At 43.0% G+C, this 26,627-nt stretch overlaps 1 protein-coding gene across 1 annotated transcript in view; it reads right to left on the bottom strand.

Moving 5' to 3' along the window:
• pde8b (phosphodiesterase 8B) overlaps positions 1-26,627 on the bottom strand; it is a 155,077-nt gene that overhangs the window by 51,512 nt on the left and 76,938 nt on the right. Inside the window, 7 exon segments of the mRNA XM_034192259.1 lie at positions 1,786-1,840; positions 1,933-2,021; positions 2,110-2,250; positions 10,477-10,555; positions 10,640-10,728; positions 11,017-11,074; positions 13,506-13,565. Coding sequence (XP_034048150.1) covers positions 1,786-1,840; positions 1,933-2,021; positions 2,110-2,250; positions 10,477-10,555; positions 10,640-10,728; positions 11,017-11,074; positions 13,506-13,565 — 571 coding nt within the window.

Below are 26,627 nucleotides of genomic sequence, written 5' to 3'. Positions count from 1 at the left end.
TCCTGCTTCAACTCCTAGTATGCAATTGTGCTGTTAAACATAAGTTCCAAAACCCAATATGGTTTTGGTGACGTGCATGTACGAGGTCTGTGAGAAAAGTATCGGACCTTTAGCTGGGAAAAAAAAACTGGCTTACCTGGAGCGTTGGAAACCTAATCACCCTCGAAGTAGTCTCCTTGGGACTCCACACACTTCTCCCAGCGGTGTCACCACTGTTGGAAGCATTCCAAAAACGCCTCTTTCGGGATGGCGCCGTCGTTGCAGCCATGATGTCCTCTCTCGTCTCAAAACGCGTTCCTTTTAATGGTGTTTTGATTTTTGGGAACAGCCAGAAGTCGCAAGGGGCCATGTCAGGAGAGTATGGAGCCTGTGGAACCACAGGAGTTTGGTTTTGAGACAAAAAAGTCTGAATTAAATTGGAGGAATGAGCTGGAGCATTGTCGTGGTGGAGGCACCAATTTCCTGTGGCCCACAATTCCCGTCTCTTGCGCCTTACAGCATCACAGAGGCGACGGAGGACATCTCTGTAATACTCCTTCGTTACTGTTTGACCCTGTGGTGCGTACTCGTGGTGTACCACACCACGGGAGTAAAAAAAAATAGTCAGCATAACCTTCACGTTGCTGCGCACTTGGCGCGCCTTCTTCGGTCGTGGCGATGTGGAATGCTTCCACTGTGACGACTGGAACTTGGTTTCCGGGTCGTACCCGTACACCCAGGACTCATCACCGGTTATAATGGTGTCCATAAAACTGGGATCAGTGTGAATGGAGTCCAACATGTCCTGTGAGACTTCCACACAGAGGTGCTTTTGCTCCGCCGTCAGAAACCTCGGCACGAACTTTGCAGCCACTCGCTTCATGTCCAAATCTTCTCTAATAATGGAATGTGCCGAAAAAATACTTATGTCCACTTCCTCCGCATTTTCTCATATGGTCACTCGATGGTCCTGCATCACCACAGCATTCACTTTGGAAATGATCTCCTCATTTCGGGACGTCGATGGTTGGCCGGAGCGCGGCTCGCTCTCCACCGTTACGCGTCCGTCTTTAAACCGGATGTACCACTCCTTAATCCGTGTGGTGCTCATGGCTTCATCCCCGAAAGCCGTCTGTATTTTTCGAATCGTTTCCACTTGGCTGTCGCCAAGTTTCTGGCAGAATTTAATGCAATAGCATTGCTCCAATCGTTCCGCCATTTTCCGCACAAAAAGAACTCCGACGAAGGGGGTGGAGCACTCCTCCCGCAAGGCGAATGACGTCACCGACAGGCGTGGAAAAACTCACGCATGCGCACGAGGGTTCAAGCTTGCCTGACGCAATCACACGTGATTCAAATCCATATGTTTTTTAAAAAAAATAAAAAGGTACGATTCTTTAATCACAGACCTCGTATTTGTAAACGTAGCTTTGTTACCAGGGAACTGGCAACAAGTTCCACACTGACAACATAGTATATGACACAGCTTATGTCCCACAAGAAACTACCAGATCACTACATCAACCATTTCTAAATTTTCATTGCTAATCCCAAGTGTGACCACCCAGTGGATCAGAGTCTAGAGTTGTATTACATGTCTTGGAAACCTAATTGGTGTTTAATGGCAGTGTTTACAGTCACCAGCAATTTTGCTTTGGCACTGATGTCCTGTTTGTCCATTATGTCCCATACAGCACATACTCTGTCCCGGACTATATAACCGATAAAGCCTTTCTAACCCGACAATCAAAATAAGTCATTCAGTTGGCTCTATACCATGACAGGTTCATCTTTAGCTCGACTCACCTGATTGTTGTTGTCAATGTGCAGTCTCTTGATGGCTACAAAATGTCGAATCTTCCTGTTAGTCACAAAAGGAGAACCTGTCAGTGTGTCCTGGATCTTGTAGGCCTGATTTTTGTGAAAAACTCCAGTTATTTCGAAATGTCTTACCCCCCTTGACCTACGACAGGCATTATCTTCACATGCTGCTGTATACTGTCTCCTGATTTCTTTCTGGCATAGTAAACACCTTGCCATTCCTTCAATAAGAACACAACAATCAGGCTATAACTCATTGCTCTGTTCATACTGTACATGGACGGGTGACTGGATGGATGTGGGACTGACCTTTCCTTTTTTGATACAGGTGTTGATGGTGTCTAGCAGGTCGGCTCTGTTCCTCTCACTCTTTGGGAGTTCAGTCAGTTCCTTCCCTATCAGCTCCCCTTTGTGGTAGCCCATCATTTGCTCAAATGCTGGGTTCACATACTAAACAACACCACGAAGATGGTGACATAGGTTCAGTTTTTGCCTTTAAAGCGGCGGTCTCAAACTCTGATTACCCAAGAGCCACTTGACAAGTTTCATCCTCTCACAAAAGGTTACTTCAGCATTCAAAGGAAAATTATTCAACAAAACAATAAGTATACAACAGTAACTTATTCTGGCCAACTTTTGCTGAATAAAATCACAAACCCGGTGATGCTGCAAACCCTTCAATTTGATGTAATTGATGGATTTTACCATGACTGACATAAAATTTACAAATGATATGCATTTACAGCAGAGATGGATAATGCAGCAGGAACTCCTGCAGTAGAAGCAGCAGTGATATATTCTTTTACAACTTTTAAGTAAAAGCTGCAGAGAAGATAGCTCATTGAGACAGAAGTTGGAATACCAATATACGAGGTCTGTGATGAAAAAAGCGGTCCTTTTTATTTTTTCAAACAATAAATGAATTTGATTCATATGTTTTTACGTCAGACAAGCTTGAACCCTCGTGCGCATGCGTGAGTTTTTTCACGCGTGTCTGTGACGTCATTCGCCTGTGGGCAGGCCTTGAGTGAGGAGTGCTCCATCCCGCCCGTCGGAATCTCTTTGTCTGAATAGCCGCTGTGGACGGCGCGCGTTGCTTTATCAACATTTTTTCTGGACCTGTGAGGGATATCCGAGTGGACACTATTTGAGAAATTAAGATGGTTTTGGTGAAAAGTTTAACGGCTGATGAGAGATTATGGGGTGTTTCTGTCGCTGTAAGGACTTCCCACGGAGCAGGACGTCGCGCAGCGCTTCCAGGCACCGACGTCGGCCTGTTTCGACCTGAAAACATTCTAATTTAAGGCTTAATTCACCCAGGACGTCGTGAGAGAACAGAGAAGATTCAGAAGAGGCCGGCATGAGGACTTTATGAGGACATTCCACTGTTTAAGAACATTTTGTAATGAAAGACGTGTGCGCAAATTCGCCGAGTCGTTTCCGTGACGACTCGGCAAATCTGTGTGCACCGCGACAGGAAAAACACCTCCGTGTTGAAAACCATTTGTAAAATTCAGGCGGCTTTTGATGGCTTTCAACAAGTGAGTAACTGAGAAATTGTTTAACAGCTTGGGCATGTTCCAACTTGCCCGTTACGTTTTCCAACGGAGGTGTTTTTCCTGTCGCGACCCCCCGCGGTCGGGTCCGGCCTGACATGCGACTCTGCCTGCACATTCTTTCATTACAAAATGTCCGTTAACAATGGAATGTCCAAATAAACTCCTCATGCCGACTTCTTCTGAAAGTTCTCTGTTCTCTGACGACTTACTGGGTCAACAGAGCCTGAAATGGGGAAGTTTTCAACTTGAAACGGTGAGACGCTGCCGCCTCGAAGCGCAGATCGCTGTCAGGCGCCATGGGCCATCCTTAAAGTGACACTACCAGACCAAAATCTCTCATCAGCCATTAAATTTGTTACCAAAAACCAGCTGAATTTATCGAATGGTGTCCACTCATTTGTGCCTTACAGTTTTTGAAAAAATTTTTATCAAACAAAGCAGCAGTCTCTGAGCCATTCCTAAACAATGAAAAAACGACGAGAGGGTGGGCGACTCCTCACTCAAAGACTGCCCACAGGCGAATGACGTAACCGACAGGCGTGAAAAAACTCTCGCATGCCCACGAGGGTTCAAGCATGTCTGATGTAATCACATGTGATTCAAATCCATATGGTTTTTGAAAAAAATAATAAGGTCCGTTACTTTTATCACAGACCTTGTATATTATATACTGTCTGTATCCTTCATCTCCATTGACTTAGTCTACCCAAGTGTACATGGGTACTGGCCCAAGCTGGGAAATAGCATATGATGGGATGATGTCTTGACCAAGGGGAGCAATAAACTGTAATCCACTTCACATGACGAAATCCAGGGATAAACACTGGCACCAGTGGGCTTCAGGCCCTACACAGGACTTACTTTTTCATTTTAGTGAAAGCCCATTTTATGCCCGACCATCAAAGAGCCACTATCAGTGCTGACAAAAACTTTGACCCCCATTTCCTTTTGCACAAACATCCATCCATCCATTTTCTTCCACTTTATCCGGAGTTGGGTCGCGGGGGCAGCAGCTCAAGCAAAGCCGTCCAGACCTCCCGATCCACACACACCTCCCCCAGCTCCTCCGGGAGAACCCCGAGGCATTCCCAAGCCAGCCGAGAGACCTCCTCACCCTATCTCTAAGGGAGCGCCCAGCCACCCTGCGGAGGAAACTCATCTCGGCTGCTTGCACTCGCGATCTCGTTCTTTTGGTCATGAGCCAAATCTCATGGCCATAGGTGAGGGTCGGAACGTAGATTGATCGGTAAATCGAGAGCTTTGCCCCCTACTCAGCTCTCTGTTCACCATAACAGTTCAATACAACGACTGCATCACTGCAGATGCTGCACCAATCCGTCTGTCGATCTCATGCTCCATCCGTCCCTCGCTCGTGAACAAGACCCCGAGATACTTAAACTCCTCCACTTGAGGCAAGGACACTCCATCAACCTGAAGAGGGCAAGGCACCTTTTTCTGGTCGAGAACCATGGCCTTGGATTTGGATTTCATCCAGGACGCTTCACACTCAGATGCAAACCACCCCAGTGCATGCTTGAGGTCCTAATTTGATGAAGCCAACAGAACCACATCGTTCACAAACAGCAGAGATCAGATTCTGTGGTTCCCAAACCGGACCCCCTCTGCACCCTGGCTGCGCCTAGAAACTCTGTCCAAAAAGATAATGAACAGAACCGGTGACAAAGGGCATCCCTGGAGGAGGCCAACATGCACTGGAAACAGGTTTGACTTACTACCGGCAATGCAAACCAAGCTCCTGCTGCGGTCATACAGGGACCGGATAGCCCTTAGCAAAGGACCTCGGACCCCGTACTCCCGGAGCACCCCCCACAGGGTGCCCCAAGGGAAACGGTCAAACGCCTTCTCCAGATCCACAAAGCACATGTGGACTGGTTTGGCGAACTCCCATGAACCCTCGAGCACCCGATGGAGCGTGTAGAGCTGGTCCAGTGTGCTGCGACCAGGACAAAAACCACACTGCTCCTCCTGAATCCGAGGTTTGACTATCGGGTGAATTCTCCTCTCCAGTACTCTGGAATAGACCATACCAGGGAGGCTGAGGAGTGTGATCCCCCTGTAGTTGGAACATACCCTCTGGTCCCTCTTCTTAAACACAGGGACTACCACCTCAGTCTGCCAATCCAGAGGCACTGTCCCCGACCGCCACGCGATGTTGCAGAGGCGTGTCAACCAAGACAGTCCCACAACATCCAGAGACTTAAGGTACTCAGGACTTCACCCACCCCAGGAGCCTTGCCACCGAGGAGCTTTCTAACCACCTCGGTGACTTCGGCCTGGGTGATGGGTGAGTCTGCCTCTGAGTCCCCAGTCTCTGCTTCCTCTTCGGAAGACGTGACGATGGGATTGAGGAGATACTCGAAGTATTCCTTCCACCGCCCGACAAGTTCCCCAGTCAGGGTCAACACCTCCCCACTCGTACCATAGACAGTGTCGGTGGAGAGCTGCTTCCGCCTCCTGAGGCGTCGGACGGTTTGCCAGAATTTCTTCAAGGCCGACCGATAGTCCTCCTCCATGGCCTCCCCGATCTCCTGCCAGACCCAAGTTTTTGCCTCTGCGACTGCACGGGCTGCAGCACGCTTGGACTGCAGGTACCTGTCAGCTGCCTCCGGGGTCCCACCTACGAACAAAGACAAGTAGGACTCCTTCTTCAGCTTGATGACATCCCTTACTTCCGGCGTTGGGGATTGCTGTTGCGACAGGCACCAGAGACCTTGTGACCATAGCTACGAGCGGTCACATTGACAATGGAGGTGGAGAACATGGTCCACTTGGACTCCATGTCTCCAACCTCCCCCAGTATCTGGGAGAAGCTCTCCCGGAGGTGGGAGTTGAAGACCTCGCTGACACAGGGTTCCGCCAGTCGTTCCCAGCAGACCCTCACGATACGTTTGGGCCTGCTAGGTCTGACCGGCTTCCTCCCCTCCCAGCGGATCCAACTTACCACCAGGTGGTGATCGGTCGACAGCTCAGCCCCTCTCTTCACCCGAGTGTCCGAGACACGTGGCCGAAGGTCAAATGATATGACTACAAAGTCGATCATCGACCTCCGGCTCAGGGTGTCCTGGTGCCACATGCACTTATGGACACCCTTGTGCTCGAACATGGTGTTCGTGATGGACAAACTGTGACTAGCACAGAAGTCCAACAACTGAACACCACTTGGGTTCAGATCGGGGAGGCCGTGCTTCCCAATCACCCCCCTCCAGGTCTCACTGTCGCCGCCCACGTGGACATTGAAATCCCCCAGGAGAAAAATGGAGTCCCCAGTCGGAGCACTATCTAGTACTCCTCCCAGGGACTCCAAGAAGGTCGGCTACTCTGCACTGCCGCTCAGCCCGTAGGCCGAGACAACAGTGAGAGACCTGTCCCCGACCCAAAGGTGTAGGGATGCGACCCTCTCATTCACCGGAGTGAACTCCAACACATGGCGACTGAGCTGGGGAGCAATAAGCAATGCTACCTCAGCTCTCCACCTCTCCCCGTGGGCAACACCAGAAAAGTGGAGCGTCCAGCCCCTCTCCAGGAGTTGGGCACCAGAGCCCAAGCTGTGCATGGAGGTGAGCCCGATTATCTCTAGTCGGTATCCCTCAACCTCCCGCACAAGCTCAGGCTGCTTCCCCCCCAGCAAGGTGACATTCCATGTCCCAACAGCCAGGGGCTGTGAGCGTGGACCAGGCCGCCGGACCACCCGCCCTTGACTGCCACCCAATCCTCTCTGCACCCGACCCCCATGGCCCCCTCTGCAGGTGGTGAACCCACAGGAGGGCGGGCCCACATCGCTCTTTCGGGCTGAGCCCAGTCGGGCCCTGTGGGCTAAGGCCTGACCACCAGGCGCTCGTGCGCGAGCCCCAACCCCAGGCCCAGGCATTTATATAACACATAAATAGATTGTGCATTGTATCTCACATGGTATTGATTATTTGTCCCATTGTATAGAAATATAGCTCAGTGTATGATTTGTCATATTTCATGCAATTTGATTCAATTTACTATTCATTTTGCTTCTTTACATTTTGCTCCAACTGAACAACTCCACTACCATTTGGTAAAAATTTATCTGTGATACGAGGAAACTATCTACAACATGGCTTTGTCTTGCCTATGCTATTGCATCATTTGGCTGTATTTAGGTGTCATACAAAACAAATAATGAGTGTTTTCATTTGTGCAATGGAAAGAAAGTTTTCCAAGAAAATATTCTTACTATTGTACTCATAAACATTCATTATTTGTATACTGCATCCTGTGCACTGGCCCTGCGACACACTGGCCTCCTGTCCAGGGTGGACTGCATTTTTTTATATAGCGCTTTTCCATTTACATCAGACGCTCAAAGCGCTCAAAGGATGTACCCACGTCATGTCCTATGTGTGAGCCCCCCATGACCCATAATTGGAGTAAGCGGGTATAGAAAATGTATGTATGGTTGGATCCTGTGCACTGATTGTCTTTCAGGATCCCACATATTATACACTTTTTGTACAAGGTAATACAGTGTAGGTCATCTGCTGTTTTAAAAACAGATATTTAAATTTTTAGACAAAAAATGTCCTGTACACTGAGGTGAAGTATCCTCACAACATCCCATTTTGAGCCATCTAAAAAAGGCCTGTAGACCTGTTGCTTGCCACACTCCATTCTCCCTTCAGAGATGGTGTGTCTCAGCCTCTCGCCTACAGATCATGTCATCTTAAAACTGGGAGTCCACGTATTTCTGTGACATATGTCACAGAAGTCTAAAATGTGCTCTTTCAGGTCTTAATTTTGTTTACAGCTGGGGAGCTTCAACATTATTAGTTATAAAATTACACAATTTTAAACACGTGTAACCTGAAATAGCTGCATTTTAATGTAAAAGCTAGAAAAAAGTGAATTTTGAACAATAACCACTTTAATTAAACAACAGGGGTGGTGGCCAAGCGGTTAAGTCTGCTTGTTTCTAGTCCAGAAACAGTGGTCATTCTCCATGTAATGTGGAGTTGTGTCAAGGACATCCAGCATAAAACTTGTGCCAGTCAACATGTGGTTTCACCTCAGATCTGCTGTGGTGCCCCCTAGTGAAAGAAGGGAGAAGACCGCCTTAACTAAACAGATACCTTTATTAAACAACTGAGTTATTTTAGCTGAACCACTCCTGAGCCATTTCCAAATAAAGCCCAGCTACCCAAGGCATGTACTCTTTCACAAATTCCGTCTGCTCTGTAAAAAGAGCTCTTAAAACTCTGTCTGGACACAAGATAATAGCCTCATTCATATTTGTGAACCACACATCTTATGATACGGTGCCCTCCAGAAGTATTCAGCCACTTGGTATTTCACACATTTTAATTTGCTTATGCCCTTTCAAATACAAAAGGCAAATCAGACTTCTCAATATAAACATTTCTAAATTTGTCTTCCTTAAACTCAAACTCAAAGCAAATCTCTACAATTTGATATAAATTAATTAAAAATATAAAAGCCAAGATAATGGCTTGTATAAATAATGGGTCCGTTTGGTATAATACCTGTAAATAATCAGGTTAATTGCCAGTTTTCTTCAGACAAGTCAGGGGATGGATACATGAACATTTCCAAGTCACTGAATATGTCTTGGACTTTATTTACATCAATTATGTAGAAATACAAACAGTATGACACTCTGTGGTAAATCTGTGTGGAGTAGACAGTTCTTAAAAACTGAGTGACTGTGCAAGAAGGAGAAGAGTGAGGAAAGCCACCAAGACACCCAGACAATCCACACTCACAAAAATGAACCGCTGTCTCAACAAGGAAAAGTGATATAACAATTTCCATAGTTTTTAAAGTTATTTCAACTTTGTTATTTCACCTTACAACTTAGTCAATGCCACAAGACTTCTCTAGTTAAGTTGAAATAACTTTAGCAAGAGTGCAGAAGAAGTTCTAGGCTTCTGTGGTTGTGATTGGGAAAAATTGTGATTTTCTTTCACCAAAACATCAGATCTAGGCTTGTATCTCAGATGTACCTTTCGGCAAATTGCAGCTGAACTTTCAGTTCTTTTTCAGAAAATCATGCACTATGCACAATTTCTCCAGTCATAGCCAGAGAACCCTAAACCTGGCAATTAAACTGATTATTAAAAGGTATTATACCAAACACACATGACTTATTTCATTTGTTACCTTCAGGGAGAAGATACAGGTCCATACGTGCTAGAACCTCCAGAATAGCCCACAGTCTGTATTCCCAGGCCGTGAGGCTGTTAAACCTGCAGTCTCTCCCTCCCCTCCCTTCTCTGTCATCGCCCGCCATCACTGCACGTCATATCCCACCACTACAATAACTGTGAATTGGTCTTTGCATTGTTGTAGCAACCACTCAACACTTTTTAACATCCCTGCTTACTGTAACCCCCCTCACATATACGTATTTTATTTTATTTTACTTTGTTTTACTGTGCACTAAGATGCTATTGTTTTTCTGTGGCTTATTTAATAATGAAGGTTCACAACATATTTATTGCCCATGAATAAGCTACTATGCCGTTGTTTGAGGCTCTATCGAAATTTCATTGTTATTTATAACTGTTGTTACTATGACAATGACAATAAAGTATAAGTAAGTAAGTAAATGGGCTGATTACTTTTGCAACCCATCATCTTGGCTTTTATATTTTTAATTAATTTATATCAAGTTGTAGAGATTTGCTTTGAGTTTTAGTTTAAGGAAGATAATTTTACAAACTTTTATATTGAGAAGCCTGATTTACTTTCTGTATTTGAAATGGTATAAACAAATTAAACTGTGTGAAATATCAAGGGGTCCAATGCTTTTGGAGGGCACTGTATGTCAGCCCAATTTTACAAATGAAGAAAATATTTCCGCTAGCAGTCTCATCCAGTTCACTGGCTGTGTCTCATGATTGCTGGTGATCCGTCGGCATCTGAGGTTTCATTGTGTGGCACCAAAGAGTTTTCACGCGAGCCATACTTTGTTATAGATAAGACAGCAGGCCACGGGCTGTAAACTACTGGCTCAGGGCCCCTTAAATGTCAGATTATATGAGAACTCTGTTTTAAAGAGTTTAATTTTTTGTGGTGAAACAATCTGTATGTGTGTATATAATTCCCCTACCTGGATTATATGGTCTTCGCTAGTGATCTCTACAGCTTCTTGACAGTGATCCAAAGCAGTAAAGATAGAATTACAAGCCCTGCAGAAAAAGATAACGCAATTCATGACTCAAGGACAGAATATAACTATGATGCATATGATTTGTCTTACAGTGGTTTTATACCTGAGTTTAAACTGGCAGCGGACCTCTCCGTGTTCAATCTGTATGAGCTCATTATAGCAGGCAGACGCACTGCTGTTCTCCACAAATCTCTTGGAGGCCAAACGGAGTGAAGTCATATTACAGAGAGAGAGTGGGGGGGGATGGAAAACGAAATGAGTTAGGATTTACTCATTGTGTAGGATTTACTGTGTTTCAACACACAGAACTGGAAAGGTGAATAGCAACAGGAGGAGGCAGAGATCTTAAAAAGGAAAAAGCTCAGAGCACAGAGGGAGCATTGCATTATTCTCTCCATTAAAGCATTACATTTTTACAAAGAAAATTGTTGTTAACTGATGTATTAATGTGTAAAATCTGTTAGAGCACCTTTAACTTACTCTGCTAAATCCAGCGCAAAGGAGAGGAAGAACAGATGGCTCCTCCTGGTCAGGGGGTCTGTACAGTACACGACACATTTACAGAAGTGTCAGATCAGAAACAATCAGATCAGATCAGAAACATGCTGATCATTCTCCCGATATATCACCAACATTCATAAACATCCTTTACAACACAGAGACAAGTCACCTGTAAACCTGAATTTCTATTAGGGATGTAAATGGACTGCATTTATATAGCACTTTTCCATCTGTATCAGACGCTCAAAGCGCTTTACAATAATGCCTCACATTCACCCCGATGTCAGGGTGCTGCCATACAAGGCGCTCACTATACACCGGGAGCAATAGGGGATTAAAGGCCTTGCCCAAGGGCCCTTAGTGATTTTCCAGTCAGGCGGGGATTTGAACCCATGATCTTCTGGACTCAAGCCCAACACCTTAACCACTAGACCATCACCTCCCCCATGTAACAGCATTGACACTGAAAGTTGTGAATTGTACGTAAATGGTCATATTGTGCTGGTTGGTGTTATGAAGATGATGCTGCACAGATCGATTAATTACTGGGCAACAATCAGTGGTGTGTAACTTGGTGGTTGCCATCCAGGACTAATGGTGGTTCCATGGTATTGTGGACTTGACAAGATGTGGCACCAGCACATGCTCCTAGATCTGACCTGAGCTGAATGAGAGACTAGATTTTAGAATGTGATTTAATATTATTAGTACTGGATCTGGCTGGTCTCATGCATTTGGATTGAAACTGGGATAGATGTTTGTACTTATGTTATAGCTCTCCCGGGTTTCCTTCATATTTGATATGATGTGAGCACATATCACTGGTGTGATGTGTATCATAATTTAACTATAATGAAAGTGACCATACTACTTATTAATGTCCATAAAATGTTAAATCACATTACACAGTGCAATAAGGTTTGCAACACATACCAACAACTGAGATGCAACATCATGTACCACTGCTCTAGCAAAGGTGGTAGAAAAGTGGTTTGTGCGTATGGTTTCAGTGTGGAAGGTTCCTGGTTCAAACCCCACCCCTGCCACATTTCTCCAAGTAATCTGGAGTTGCTACTGCGCCCAGAGAAGCTCACGCCACTTCTAGACAAGGTTAACATCAGGCTTCTTTTTTGCACAGTAAAGTTTTCAGTTTTCGTATTTACGAGGTCTGTTAAGTATCCGACCTTTTTATTTTTTCAAAAACCTGATGGATTTGAATCACGTGTGCTTGCATTGAGCCAACCTTGAACCTTCGTGCGTATGCGTGAGTTTTTTCACGCCTGTCAGTTGCGTCATTTGCTTGTAAGCAGCCTATGTGTGAGGATGGGTGGAGTCTCTCGTCATTTTTTCTTTGCAAGGAAAATGGCGGAATGACTGGAGCAGCGCGACTGCATCAAATTTTGCCACAAACCATTCGGATTATTCAGATGGCTTTCGGTGACGATCCTCTGGGCATCACACAGATTAAGGAGCAGTACAACCGGTTTAAAGACGTCCGCACAACGATGGAGAGCGTGCTGCGTGCGCCCTGATCGGCATCAACATGCTGAAATGACCGCATCACTTGCCAAAGTGAACACTGTGGTGATGTGGGACCGTCGTGTGACTATCCGAGAAATTGTGGAAGAGGTGGACATCAGCACCTTTTCGGCACATTCCACTGTGAAAGAAGATTTTGCCATGAAAAGAGCGGCGGCAAATTCATCGGCACGAAGCTGATGGCACAGCAACAGCGCCTCTGTGATGAAGCCTCACAGGACATGCCCTGACATGCCCAGCTCTTGCACCATTCGGAAGATTCAGACAGCTTTCGGTGGCTTTTCAGTCGTGTGACTATCCGAGAAATTGTGGACGAGGTGAGCATGCCACAACATGTCCTGACCCATGACCTTTTTAAAAAGGTGTTGCCTAAATGTATATTAACAAATGTAATAAAGGTGACCACACCAAACATGAAATACCCTGGGTTTGTAGCCAAGGTCCTAGCCTCTTGAAAAAGCCTAGATATATACACATACATATATGAGTACATCCCCTCCAGTTGTTAACACAATAACTCAAACACAATAAATTCTCTAATCTTGTAATTGTCTGAATGAAAATGGCATGCAGTGAGAACAAACTGATTAAACTTTGGTTAACGTTGATGCATGAGATCAATCCAAAAAGCAAATGTGTTTTGCTTACGTAACATGCCATTTACCTGTCTGCCACCTGCTGGACATGGCTGGGTTTGTTGCAGGAAATAATGATATCAGATGCATGATGGAAATTAGGAGTATGTGTGGCTGAAGTTACATGCAGCTTGACATGAGCTTGTTTGTCATTGGGAACATTTAAAATGAAACCCCAAACATATTCACAGTAAATGTAAAAAGGTGCACTGCACAGTGAATGGATACTAAATGGAATTTTGATTGAACTAAGGTGTTACATCCATAGTTCCAACAGGTCAAAATCAAGCTTACGTTTGTGGCACGACGGCAAGGATAACTGTGTTTTCAGAAGGTTTTGTGGCGCGGATCAACCTGGAAAGAAAGAAATGCAAGGGTTTGAGAGACTTATTCATTTCATCTGCAGTTTTAGCTCACAAGAAGCAGCTTGGAATCAGGTAGGGGGATAATCATGTGGGTAGATTAAAGGTGATGTCATGGCCACAAATGGGGCCATTTTTCAGCTTTACACAGAGCCACCATACATGGCATCAGCTTCAGAGGCTGGCCACAAAGCCGCAGGACTGGCAGGACAGACGGGAAAAGTGGTCTGGAGGTGGAGGCGAAAGAGGAGCCAGTGAAGAGGGATGAAAGGAGAAGCAGGAGGAGTAGATGATGGGCAAGATCTTCAAAGGGAATAAGGACGGGGGACTAACAGACAGATAAGAAACCACAGCCAAAATATGGTAATCCATGACAGAATTCTAAATAAATAAATAGCTCTGTTGCTTTACACGAGGAAATAACTGAGCGCTTGTAATAAATCATTGTATAAAATGCATGGTGGTGGATTAGACAGTCCAAAAAATTTCAATGGGGCAGTACTGTATCCAACAATAGCTCAAGTGCACATCATGCCTTATATATATATATATATAAATTTACAGTGGTAAGGAAAAACTCCCTGATGATTTGAGGAAGAAACCTCAAGCAGACCAGACTCAAAGGTGTGACCCTCTGCTTGGGCCACGCTACCGACACAGTTGACAATACAAATATACACGAAATTTAGGGAGTCCATGCTGGTGTCCAGGACCGGGGGGTAGGTCATTTTGGTCACAGGTCAAAATGTTTTGTTTAATTCTCTGTTTGTTCCCCAAGTCCTCCCAGGTACTTTGGCCAGTTTGTACTAAATCGATATGTGGAAGATAGTCAATCCCAGAATGACCCTTAAAGGGTTTGTTTTGGCAAAGATCAGAGTCATTGGGCCCAAATGGCAAAATCATGATTTCTGATTCTGATTTCCACCAAAATTGTAACACATATGTACGTGGGTCCTAGAGTTTTCCAAGTGAAGTCTGATTTGACAAAGGTCAATCATTGGATGAAGGTCATTGGGTCAAAAGTCAAGTTTTTCACTTTGAAATGCATTGATCTTAAAACACATATGGGGGTGGATTCTGGAATTGCCCAGCAAGGTCAGCCAGAGGTCAGTCCTTTGAGTGAAGGCCAAGGCCATTGGGTCAAATGTAAGATTACCTGTTCTTTATTTTGTGTGAGAAGAATAACAGCTTGGAAGAAGCACATGTGTACGCAATGTTCCTTTTCATCTGGGCAACTGCTCAGTTTTAAGGTGAAGAAGTCATGACCAGTGTTGCCACAGTTACTTTGAAAAAGTAATTCAATTACTGATTACTGCTTACTCCTTGAAAAAGTACCGTATTTTCCGGACTATAAGTCGCACTTTTTTACATGTTTTGGCCGGGGTGCGACCTATACTCCGGTGCGACTTATAAATGAAAAATATACCGGTAGGATCTCAATTAATTTACTGTAACAAAACAATTTTACGTGACAGAGTCGATCTATGTTTTAAAATGGCCACCGGAAAAGGAAATGCAATGCATCATGGGCACTGTAGTATGGCAGCTGTCCTATAGGTCACGCTGGTCGCGATAACCAATCAGAGAACAGAACGTTGGACGCGTATTCCTCACCTCACCCACAGCGTGTGAAGCTGACGAACACGGTGCTTGCTGTTATTCCGGCATGGCAAAGAGAACAGCTTCAACCCTTGGATATCGGTGTGAGCAGAGTTGACGCTGAGAGCTGCATGGGAGCACTGAGCGACAGCGGAGGATTAGCGTCTGCACTTGGAAGGAGCTGGATCGACACCACTGGGTGGTCATGAGCTGCGCAGGTAGGTGCTGCATGGTTCGGCTTGCAATGTGGTCCGCAAAATACAAACATATCCGTAGGTAAAATGCAGCTCACAAGAGGGCGCTCGAGGCTTGTGTGACTGTTCCTGCGACTTCTGACTACCATAGAAAAATAAAAATTTCAACGTTACTGATAACTTAACAACACAACAGAGAAGGCCCGAAAAAATGCCACCAAAAAGAAAATCATACTCTGCAGATTACAAGTTACAACTGGTGAAATATGCATCCAAAAACGGTAGCCGTCACAATATTATCATCTGAACTTTTCATGTTAAGTTAACATACCTGTATGTCCATGGGACCTATAGTCCAGTGTAACTTATTTATGTTTTTTTTTTTTTATAATGGAGAAAGTGGCTGGTGCGACTTATAGTCCAGAAAATACGGTAACTTAGTTACTTAACTGATTACTCAATTGTAAAATGAACTAAGTTAGATTACTAGTTACTTTTTTAGTTACTTTCCCCGGGTGTTGACAACAACCCTCTGCCACCTCAACATGACAATGATACCTGTTTTGCCAAAACTCACTTTATAGTCACCCTTTCTTGACTTCAATGAAAATAAATACTTGTTTTATAAAAAGTAAAATAAAGACCTCTTTCTTGACCTCATATTTAACTGTTGACAGCACTGTGACAGTAAAACTTGCAATTTCTAACCTACATTGTCATTGTTATAAATGTAACTATTAAATTCTTTCTAACATTTTTCTAACATTTAAATTCTCTCTAAACATTTTACTTGTCAAAATTATTATTATTATAAGTAGTATTAATAGTTGTAGTAAAAAAAAGCCTTCAAAACTGGACCTTTAATCTAGGGGTGCTGTGGGGGCGTACATCCTTGCCCCCATTCCATCTGGATTCGCCCCTGCTTTGGCGTTTGAGCACAAAGAATGGATAACATTTATTTATGCAGAAAACATGACCAGATTTACAGGTAAGAAAGTTTTATTGCATTTTCACATCATGTGGTCCTCAGAAAGCGAGTTTAGGTGCATTTGAGTGGAAAATAGTGTTAGTTGACGCGTCGCGGAGGATCATCTGTTTTTAGGGAGCAGATACAGAGCGGCTCAGCTCAGAATTCTAAATAAAGGAGAAAAAAAGCACAAAAATGTCTTTGTAAAACTCAGTGCAGGTGTGCTGTTGTCACCGTGCTTTAAGAGATGAGGACGAGTCGTAGCTGCTGCAGAAAACCGCGGATGAAAAGCTCACAGCTCGCTTATAGTGGGCAATTCAGTTGAACCCTGACCCCCCTGCCCACAGACCAAGTTTAATGCTGCTATCGACCCACAATGCAAAAATAATAGTAACGCACAGTGACTTGGAGAAGTAACTTTAATCTGATTACTGATTTGGAAAGATTAACGCGTTAGATTACTCATTACTAAAAAAAGTGGTCAGATTAGAGTAACGCGTTACTAAGTAACGCGTTACCGGCATCACTGGTCATGACTATGTTACTTTATTTCAATATCCAGTATCCACAACAATTTATTTTTAAAAAAACCCACCAGAAACACTGTAAATTATTATTCTGTATGTAGTATGTAAACAGACTATATTAATCACGGGTGTAGTTTTAAATGACAGATACATGCACTGCTCCTACTAGGCTGCAGAGGGCACCAACCAGTACAATCCCAGCAACCACTGCAGTGACCCAAAGCTCGATCCCTTCAACAACCTTTAGAGTCTAGACATAATGACCTTTAGACAGCTTTGCACATCGCTTATTTTAGATGTACACCGTGACTTAAGGCCAACATGGCGGGTTGTAATTTAACAAAAACTCAGACTCCTTGGGTTTATAAAACTGTTAACCCCCTCCCCATTACAAAAAAACAAAAACAAAACCTTGCAACACCACATTTCTTCTTGCAGGATTCTGTTATGGTCCAACATATTTTGTATAATATGCATGAAGTTATTTGAGTTTGGGGGTAAGGGAACATAATACTAGAAAGTTAGAAGTCATAACCAACTCAGACCCAAAGCATGATACAGAGACAGAGAGAGAAAATGAAAACACAAAACTGAGATAGCAGTACGTAGCTCAGACGATCAAGCTTGGTTTCTTCATAACTGAGCAAATATTATTCTGTGGTCAAAAAAGAGTCACTCAAACAACAACAGATGTATGTCAGATAAGTTTATGTTTGGCAGTCACCCAATTTCAATACGTGGACAACTTTCAAAACCTGCAAGTGGGATTTTTGTACCAGTATACTGCAGTCAAAGGTTACAGAGTACTACAATGGCATTTTCTATGGCGTTACTCCAATGTGTGTCACAGACACTGCTTTCTACTGACACACAAAGCATGAATAGAATCTTACAATATTTTTCATAGTTAAAAAACAAAAACACAGGGTTCTATCCCTCTTTGTGGGTCGCCTCCCGAGGCTCCGCAAGGCTCGTGTGACTCGTAACAATGAAGCCGTAAGATGTGGGTCTGATTCGCAGAGTCACATGGGCGACAGTGTTGTCATGCCAACTTTACTGGTGTAGCAGACCGAACGGTCCGCCCCTAAAAATCGATCCGCCTTTTGCATCTGTGTGTGCGTCATTTGGGACCACAGCAGCACGTCTGAGACGAGTCAAAGAAATTAAATGGATTAATGGGATTATTAACCATCAGATGATAAAGGTAAAACCTCTTAAATCATTCTAAAGTCAGTTTTAAGCAGAAACAAGGCAAAATTCTGTGATGCTCTGAAATGTCCGATGCGCCGTGAATGTATCAGCTAGCAGCTTGTGTAGCCGCGGCGCTCTGACTGCTTCTGATGCCTTTTATTATAAAATAATGCTGAATTTATGTGGAAATTTTTTTTTAGTTCTTGTTTTTCAAGAGATACTTGTTTTATTGCATGCCTTTCTGTCTACTCCTACTGTTCTATGCTGCGATGTGACACTGAAATTTCCCCCATTGGATGAATAAAGGCTTTGCTTATCTTATCTTAAATGATTGTTGTACAAAAGCTTCAGATATCTGTCGCTGACATAGATAATGACTGGAAGCAGTTTGAGGCAGAAACAAGGTTTTTAGATTTTTAGGGGGACCGTTTGGTCGTCGACACCAGCACAAGGACTAACTTTAACTTTAACTTTTTCAGTGCATCCAACGAACCACAGTCGCTCCTCCCAACACATGCATGCTTATTTAGGGTCTGCTCCTTTCTCTGCCCCTGACCAAGGCAGCGTCTGTATATCTGGAGTTGGTCCCCGGGTGCCAGACTGTGGCTGCTCACTGCTCCTAGTACAACCCCTGGCAATAATTATGGAATCACCGGCCTCGGAGGATGTTCATTCAGTTGTTTAATTTTGTAGAAAAAAGCACATCACAGACATGACACAAAACTAAACTCATTTCAAATGGCAACTTTCTGGCTTTAAGAAACACTATAAGAAATCAAGAAAAAAAAATTGTGGCAGTCAGTAACGGTTACTTTTTTAGACCAAGCAGAGGGAAAAAAAAAATATGGACTCATTCAATTCTTAGGAATAAATTATGGAATCACCCTGTAAATTTTTATCCCCAAAACTAACACCTGCATAAAATCAGATCTGCTTGTTAGTCTGCATCTAAAAAGGAGTGATCACACCTTGGAGAGCTGTTGCACCAAGTGGACTGACATGAATCATGGCTCCAACACAAGAGATGTCAATTGAAACAAAGGAGAGGATTATCAAACTCTTAAAAGAGGGTAAATCATCATGCAATGTTGCAAAAGATGTTGGTTGTTCACAGTCAGCTGTGTCTAAACTCTGGACCAAATACAAACAACATGGGAAGGTTGTTAAAGGCAAACATACTGGTAGACCAAGGAAGACATCAAAGCGTCAAGACAGAAAACCTAAAGCAATATGTCTCAAAAATTGAAAATGCACAACAAAACAAATGAGGAATGAATGGGAGGAAACTGGAGTCAACGTCTGTGACCGAACTGTAAGAAACCGCCTAAAGGAAATGGGATTTACATACAGAAAAGCTAAACGAAAGCCATCATTAACACCTAAACTGAAAAAAACAAGGTTACAATGGGCTAAGGAAAAGCAATCGTGGACTGTGGATGACTGGATGAAAGTCATATTCCGTGATGAATCTCGAATCTCTATTGGGCAAGGTGATGATGCTGGAACTTTTGTTTGGTGCCGTTCCAATGAGATTTATAAAGATGACTGCCTGAAGAGAACATGTAAATTTCCACAGTCATTGATGATATGGGGCTGCATGTCAGGTAAAGGCACTGGGGAGATGGCTGTCATTACATCATCAATAAATGCACAGGTTTACGTTGCTATTTTGGACACTTTTCTTATCCCATCAATTGAAAGGATGTTTGGGGATGATGAAATCATTTTTCAAGATGATAATGCATCTTGCCATAGAGCAAAAACTGTGAAAACATTCCTTGCAAAAAGACACATAGGGTCAATGTCATGGCCTGCAAATAGTCCGGATCTTAATCCAATTGAAAATCTTTGGTGGAAGTTGAAGAAAATGGTCCATGACAAGGCTCCAACCTGCAAAGCTGATCTGGCAACAGCAATCAGAGAAAGTTGGAGCCAGATTGATGAAGAGTACTGTTTGTCACTCATTAAGTCCATGCTTCAGAGACTGCAAGCTGTTATAAAAGCCAGAGGTGGTACAACAAAATACTAGTGATGTGTTGGAGCGTTCGTTTTTCATGATTCCATATTTTTTCCCTCTGCTTGGTCTAAAAAAGTAACCGTTACTGACTGCCACAATTTTTTTTTCCTGATTTCTTATAGTGTTTCTTAAAGCCAGAAAGTTGCCATTTGAAATGACTTTAGTTTTGTGTCATGTCTGTGATCTGCTTTTTTTTCTACAAAATTAAACAACTGAATGAACATCCTCCAAGGCCGGTGATTCCATAATTTTTGCCAGGGGTTGTAGTTGGATTGTGTCTAAGTGTAATTAGGACGGGTTAACTGCAAAGGAGAAATTTCACTGTGTGTACATACAGTGAGGAAAATAAGTATTTGAACACCCTGCGGTTTTGCAAGTTCTCCCACTTAGAAATCATGGAGCATGTCCACTGTGAGACACATAATCTAAAAAAAAAAAAAAAAAAAAAACAAAATCCAGAAATCACAATGTATGATTTTTTTAATAATTTATTTGTATGTTACTGCTGCAAATAAGTATTTGTTCACCTGTGAAAATCAATGTTAATATTTGGTACAGTAGCCTTTGTTTGCATTTACAGAGGTCAAATGTTTCCTGTAGTTTTTCACCAGGTTTTCACACACTGCAGCAGGGATTTTGGTCCACTCCTCCATACAGATCTTCTCTAGATCTTTCAGGTTTGGAGTTTCAGCTACCTCCAAAGATTTTCTATTGAGTTCAGGTCTGGAGACTGGCCAGGCCACTCCAGGACCTTGAAATGCTTCTTATGGAGCCCCTCCTTAGTTGCCCTGGCTGTGTGTTTGGGGTCATTGTCATGCTGGAAGACCCAGCCATGACCCATCTTCAATGCTCTTACTGAGGGAAGGAGGTTGTTTGCCAAAATCTCGCAATACATGACCCCATCCATCCTCCCTTCAATACGGTGCAGTCGTCCTGTCCCCTTTGCAGAAGAGCACCCCCAGAGTATGATGTTTCCACCCCCCATGCTTCACGGTTGGGATGGTTTTCTTGGGGTTGTTCTCATCCTCTAAACATGGTAAGTGGAGTTGATTCCAAAAAGCTCTATTCTGGTCTCATCTGACCACATGACCTTCTCCCATGCCTCCTCTGGATCATCCAGATGGTCACTGGTGAACTTCAAACGGGCCTGGACATGTGCTGGCTTGAGCAGGGGGACCTTGCTGCCCTGCAAGATTTTAAACCATGACAGCATCATGTGTTACTAATGTAATCTTTGTGACTGTGGTCCCAGCTCTCTTCACGTCATTGACCAGGTCCTCCTGTGTAGTTCTGAGGTTTCTCAGAATCATCCTTACCCCACAAAGTGAGATCTTGCATGGAATCCCAGACCGAGGGAGATTGACAGTCATCTTGTGTTTCTTCCACTTTGTTCTTTGGTCTTGGTCATAACAGCTCTTTGGTCTTGGCTATGGTGGACAGGTTGGAGTGTGATTGATTGAGTGTGGGAACAGGTGTCTTTTATACAGGTAACAAGTTCAAACAGGTGCAATTAATACAGGTAAAGAGTGCAGAATAAGAGGGCTTCTTAAAGAAAAATTAACAGGTCTGTGTGAGACAGAACTCTTGCTGGTTGGTAGGTGTTCAAATACTTATTTTCCTCACTGTATGTACAACGACATCAATGGCTCTATTCTATTCTATTCTATTCCATTCTATTCTATTCTATTCTATTCTATTCTATTCTATTCTATTCTGTGTGTGCAGATAACTATTGTGTAACACAGTCTGTCAGTGTATATTTGTCAATATTCAAAATCTAATTTATCTTCATATCTGCTCAACCATGTGTTCTACCAAATAGCAACAACACTCATAGAAGAGGTCAGATGTGATTGGACAATGGATTGATTTGAATTTTTGTTGTTGTTTTTTGCCCCCCAAATGTCAGTTACAACATTGGTCACTTCAAGGTGTTTCATGTGAATAAGATTTTAATCTGATCCATTCTTTGAGCAGGCACAGTGTCAACAGTGGTCAGAAAATAACCTTCTTCAGGGATTTTGATGACAGTAAGAAACCTGAAGCTGACCAGGCTCAGGGGGTGACTGTCCCTGGATACATCCTGCACCTCCCTCATTTACTTCTCTGCCACACACATTCTCATACGATACCACAACTCTTCTCTTGTTTAAGTCCACAAACAAATGCAACTCCATCTGGCCTTCTCTACACGTCTCCATCATCACACTCAGAGCAAATTCTTCTTTGAACTTTGATGGTTACATTGCTAAATGGTATGAATTTTATGCTTTTATATGCACACATAATTTCAGATTATTACTTTCCCCTTTATGGCACCAACATGTGACTGACTGCTATTAAATTTGGCAGGCAGCTTTTTGATATTTTTTTTGTGTCATTGGACCATGTTTTGCATTTATTGGGCTTACTTTTTGAAGATATGCAAGCCTTCCTGTTGTGAATGCTACCTGCAGTAATTTTACTTCTATAACCTTCACACCCATTGAGTTATCAAGCTCATCTTAGTAACATAAGCCCTTGAGTGTTCATTAAATGTATGTCCAACTCTTGGTGCAGATGGCACTCATGATCAAGGCAGAGGTTGAAGATAAGATCAACTTTATGGATCCCAAAGGAAATTATAACTCTGTTCATTAATCCATCCTGCAGAAGTTGGGAGGAATTATATAGTCTGCCACAGTTAGGAAAGACCTTCCGTCGTATTCTGTGGTGCACCTCGGTGATCTCAGTCTTTGGCTGAAGGTGCTCTGACAGGACGTCAGTGTGGCATGTAGAGGGTATGAGGTGTTGTCCAGGATGCTGAGCGGTTTCCTCAACATCCTCCGCTCTGACACCTGCACCACAGACTCCAGCTCAACCCTCAGGACAGAGCCAGTTCTCCTGAAGGGCTTGTTGACTCTGTTCATGTCAGCTGCCTTCAGCCTGCTGTCCCAGCACAGTACAGCATAAAAATGTTGGAAACCACCGAGTGAAAAAACATCTGCAACATATTTCTGCAGACATTGAAAGATCTGAGCCGCATGAGGAAGTACAGTTGGCTTTGATCTTTCTTATACACAGCATCCGTGTTTACAGTACAGTCCAGTTTGTTGTCTGTGTGGACTTCCAGGGACTTGTAGTAGTCCACAATGTCCACTTCAGTTCCATTGATCATAACTTTAACTAGTAATGACTTCATGACTTTCTTTGCTAACAAAATTTTAACTATTAGAGAAAAAATTACTCATAACCATCCCAAAGACGTATCGTTATCTTTGGCTGCTTTCAGTGATGCCTGTATTTGGTTAGACTCTTTCTCTCCGATTGTTCTGTCTGAGTTATTTTCATTAGTTACTTCATCCAAACCATCAACATGTTTATTAGACCCCATTCCTGCCAGGCTGCTCAAGGAAGCCCTACCATTATTTAATGCTTCGAATCTTAAATATGATCAATCTATCTTTGTTAGTTGGCTATGTACCACAGGCTTTTAAGGTGGCAGTAATTAAACCATTACTTAAAAAGCCATCACTTGACCCAGCTATCTTAGCTAATTATAGGCCAATCTCCAACCTTCCTTTTCTCTCAAAAATTCTTGAAAGGGTAGTTGTAAAACAGCTAACTGATCATCTGCAGAGGAATGGTCTATTTGAAGAGTTTCAGTCAGGTTTTAGAATTCATCATAGTACAGAAACAGCATTAGTGAAGGTTACAAATGATCTTCTTATGGCCTCGGACAGTGGACTCATCTCTGTGCTTGTTCTGTTAGACCTCAGTGCTGCTTTTGATACTGTTGACCATAAAATTTTATTACAGAGATTAGAGCATGCCATAGGTATTAAAGGCACTGCGCTGCGGTGGTTTGAATCATATTTGTCTAATAGATTACAATTTGTTCATGTAAATGGGGAATCTTCTTCACAGACTAAAGTTAATTATGGAGTTCCACAAGGTTCTGTGCTAGGACCAATTTTATTCACTTTATACATGCTTCCCTTAGGCAGTATTATTAGACGGTATTGCTTAAATTTTCATTGTTACGCAGATGATACCCAGCTTTATCTATCCATGAAGCCAGAGGACACACACCAATTAGCTAAACTGCAGGATTGTCTTACAGACATAAAGACATGGATGACCTCTAATTTCCTGCTTTTAAACTCAGATAAAACTGAAGTTATTGTACTTGGCCCCACAAATCTTAGAAACATGGTGTCTAACCAGATCCTTACTCTGGATGGCATTACCCTGACCTCTAGTAATACTGTGAGAAATCTTGGAGTCATTTTTGATCAGGATATGTCATTCAAAGCGCATATTAAACAAATATGTAGGACTGCTTTTTTGCATTTACGCAATATCTCTAAAATCAGAAAGGTCTTGTCTCAGAGTGATGCTGAAAAACTAATTCATGCATTTATTTCCTCTAGGCTGGACTATTGTAATTCATTATTATCAGGTTGTCCTAAAAGTTCCCTAAAAAGCCTTCAGTTAATTCAAAATGCTGCAGCTAGAGTACTGACGGGGACTAGAAGGAGAGAGCATATCTCACCCATATTGGCCTCTCTTCATTGGCTTCCTGTTAATTCTAGAATAGAATTTAAAATTCTTCTTCTTACTTATAAGGTTTTGAATAATCAGGTCCCATCTTATCTTAGGGACCTCGTAGTACCATATCACCCCAATAGAGCGCTTTGCTCTCAGACTGCAGGCTTACTTGTAGTTCCTAGGGTTTGTAAGAGTAGAATGGGAGGCAGAGCCTTCAGCTTTCAGGCTCCTCTCCTGTGGAACCAGCTCCCAATTCAGATCAGGGAGACAGACACCCTCTCTACTTTTAAGATTAGGCTTAAAACTTTCCTTTTTGCTAAAGCTTATAGTTAGGGCTGGATCAGGTGACCCTGAACCATCCCTTAGTTATGCTGCTATAGACTTAGACTGCTGGGGGGTTCCCATGATGCACTGTTTCTTTCTCTTTTTGCTCTGTATGCACCACTCTGCATTTAATCATTAGTGATCGATCTCTGCTCCCCTCCACAGCATGTCTTTTTCCTGGTTCTCTCCCTCAGCCCCAACCAGTCCCAGCAGAAGACTGCCCCTCCCTGAGCCTGGTTCTGCTGGAGGTTTCTTCCTGTTAAAAGGGAGTTTTTCCTTCCCACTGTAGCCAAGTGCTTGCTCACAGGGGGTCGTTTTGACCGTTGGGGTTTTACATAATTATTGTATGGCCTTGCCTTACAATATAAAGCGCCTTGGGGCAACTGTTTGTTGTGATTTGGCGCTATATAAAAAAATTGATTGATTGATTGATAACCGGGTTTGGACTGGTCTTCATCTTCTGAAGTCCAACACCAGCTCCAGCTTGAATAGGTATGTTTAACAATTGCTGCAATTGTGCATAACAATTAAAAGGCAGAAATAGGGTGTTGCCCAAAGTAGAACATTCAGTACACATAAAAAAATATAGGAATGTATGAATTTTGATTGACTGTTTGAATGGTGACTGATTTTTGCAATGTGAGTTTCAACCTAAAATGCATTTCCCTTTATTATAGTGCTACCTACAAGTGAATAAATGTAATTCCATTGTTCAGTGTTAGCTAATGTCCGCAGTTTATTAAAAAAAAACTCTATAATTCTATTAATGTTCCATTTTGGTGTCGTGAAACATACCAAATGACAAATGTCAGCTCTCCCCAGTTTGTCTGTGATCGAGGTTACACACACATGCAAAGCTTTTTGTATTTTCTGCATTTTACTGCAAATTAGGTGCTTTTATTTTTACACATGCGCAAACAGAGACAGTTGCAGAAGACATCAAAAGCACTACATTTCTCACTCATGGTAATGGCAACATGACACAACTAAACTGACTAAGCCAGTTGAACTATAAAAACACAATGATCAATAACACCAACAACACTGTTAAACTAACATAAACCACAACAACAATATTTAAAGCTCTAAAACCCTGAACTCCCATGCTGCATTGCAGCACAACATCCATTGTTCACTGCTGTTAGCTAATGTTGCTAATTTCTCCAGAAATATTAGTCCTATCAGCTTTCTGTTTTCAGAGAATTCATCCTTGTGCCAAAATACATACGCATACCAACCAGCAAATGTCAGGTCTCCCCAGTTTCTCCATGATCAAAGTTGTACACACACACACACACACACACACACACACACACACACACACACACACACACACACACACACACACACACACACACACACACACACCCATATACATGCGCACAGAGGCCACTTGGCTATTATAATATAGCTAATTAAAAAAATGGAACAAAAGCAATAGGATTCCCAGGCTGCTGTGACTTTGAACAGCATTGCTTTGCAACCATTGTCCCCAGCCTCGCCGGGCTTGGACCTCTAATAATAATAATAATAATAATAATAATAATAATATCCATCCATCCATCCATCCATCCATCCATCCATCCATCCATCCATCCATCCATCCATCCATCCATCCATCCATCCATCCATCCATCCATCCATCCATCCATCCATCCATCCATTTTCTTCCACTTCATTCGAGGTTGGGTCGCGGGGCAGCAGC

This window comes from Thalassophryne amazonica, chromosome 17 (assembly GCF_902500255.1).
Source record: "Thalassophryne amazonica chromosome 17, fThaAma1.1, whole genome shotgun sequence".
Taxonomy (NCBI): domain Eukaryota; kingdom Metazoa; phylum Chordata; class Actinopteri; order Batrachoidiformes; family Batrachoididae; genus Thalassophryne; species Thalassophryne amazonica.
Note: the sequence above shows the minus strand (reverse complement) of the source record. Positions and strands in the feature narration are given on the sequence as shown.